Source organism: Thamnophis elegans, chromosome Z (genome assembly GCF_009769535.1).
Source record: "Thamnophis elegans isolate rThaEle1 chromosome Z, rThaEle1.pri, whole genome shotgun sequence".
NCBI lineage: Eukaryota > Metazoa > Chordata > Lepidosauria > Squamata > Colubridae > Thamnophis > Thamnophis elegans.
Genome location: NC_045558.1, coordinates 127,140,090 through 127,142,004, shown reverse-complemented (window position 1 = coordinate 127,142,004; position 1,915 = coordinate 127,140,090). Strand labels below are relative to the sequence as shown.

General features: G+C 44.0%; 1 protein-coding gene across 1 annotated transcript; it reads right to left on the bottom strand.

Moving 5' to 3' along the window:
- Window positions 1–581: 581 nt before the first annotated feature.
- Window positions 582–1,514, bottom strand: LOC116521699 (olfactory receptor 4N2-like). Its single transcript, XM_032236357.1, has one exon. It carries the CDS (start codon window positions 1,512–1,514, stop codon window positions 582–584), a length of 933 nt encoding a protein of 310 aa, XP_032092248.1.
- Window positions 1,515–1,915: the final 401 nt, after the last annotated feature.

Here is a 1,915-nt window from a genome sequence, read left to right as displayed (position 1 = left end):
CTAGGTCACTGAATGGATCGAAAGTTTCCATGCCCCTCTGTCTCATGCAGCCTCCTTTGGCTCCCCCATGGGTAGCCCAGTGTCATCCTTCATAGTGTCCAGCCAATGGGTACTAGGGTGACTCCTAATTGTTTTTCTGTTGGTCACTCCCGTCGTGATTGAATGCTTGACTTGAGTCAGCTCGCATGATATGGCCAAAGTATGATAGAGGGGGTTTTTTTTTTGATGATCTTGGCTTTGATTGATATTTTTGGTGAGGTTCAATTGAGGATTTCTTTGTTTGTGATTTTTGCAGTTCAGGGGATGCGTAATAAGTCATCTCAAACCACCACAATTCAAAGGCCTTCACCCTTCCTATCTGCCTTTTAGTGCCTTGATCTTCGTCATTGTTTATGATTGATGTTCCTGAGTTAGATGTGGACTTTGGTTCACTCTGATTGTGTCCTGGCTTTGATCTTCAGATAGTTATAAGCAACTGAGTGGCCTTTCTGCCATTTGCTTGCAAACTTTCAGCAGGTTATGTTGTAGCATCATGGGTAGGGCACAACTTTTCCAATGCCTTTGATAATAAAATATTGTCATCATCCGCTTTGAACTTTAATTTTGCCCAACAACTTCAGCATGGCTTGCTTGATCTCCTTGTTCCTCAAAGTGTAGATCATGGGGTTCATCAAGGGGAAGACCACTGTATGGAAAACAGCCACCACCTTATCAAAGACGAATTCCTGAAAGGGGTGGCAGTAGAGGTAGATGGCTGGGCCAAACATGATGAAGATGATGATGATGTGGGTGATGCATGTCGAGAAAGCTTTACTCTTTCCTCTGTCAGAATTTGTTCTCACTTTGATCAGAAGGACTCCATAGGAAATGAGGAGAAGGATAAAACACATCAAGGTGGCCAAGCCACTGTTGAAGAACATGATGTATTCTATGGCATTGGTGTCAGTACAAGCCAACTTGATGATCTGAGTGATATCACAGAAGAAATTATTCAGTTCATTGGGTCCACAGAATGGCAGGGGGAGAATAAGAATTACCTGGATGATAGAATGCATGAATCCTATAGACCAGGACACCAGGACCAAAATGTAACACACCGCTTTGCTGATGAGGCTGGTATAGCGCAAAGGGTGGCAAATGGCCACATAGCGATCAATGGCCATGCCTAAAAGAAGGAAAACCTCAGAGCATCCTAACCAATGAAGAAAGAAGATCTGGAGGATGCAGCCCTTAAAGGAGATAGTCTTATGGCTGGAGAAGAAGTCAGACAGCATCTTGGGAGGAGTGATAGAGCAATAGCAGAGGTCCAGGAAAGCCAGATTGGCTAAGAAGAAGTACATGGGAGAGTTCAGCTGAGGTTCTTTCTGGATGGTCAGGATGATGAGAAGGTTTCCTGGCAGGATCAGAGAATAAAAGATAAGGAAGAGGAGAAAGAGGGCAAATTGGATTTCTCTGGTCTGGGAGAGGCCCAGCAGGACAAAGTCTTCCACTATGGATTGATTTCTTCGGAGCATCTTGTAAGTGCCAGTTTCTATAGGTGATGCACAGAATGAACAAGAAAGAGAATGATTGCAGATTTCTTTGTTCTGTTATAATACCTGTTCATCAATCAGATCATAAGGGAAGAGCCAGAGAGCCAGAAAGACATGGCTTATGTGGCACATAGTCTATAGTGTGCGGGAGTCATGTTGCATTAACTCGCCAGAGCTAACTATTAATTTCTTTTGAATTTTGCAAGCCAATTGAGAGCATAGCTGAGTTGCTGTGCTGATCACCTGTTCCCCAAATGCATGGTGTAGGGTGGCAACAATGGAAATGGCAGAGCTGATCCTTAAACATTTAGCAGAACAAAACTGCACGCACCCTGCCCCCTCAAGTGAATCACAGGTTTTCTCCTCCACCCCTTCTCATGTTG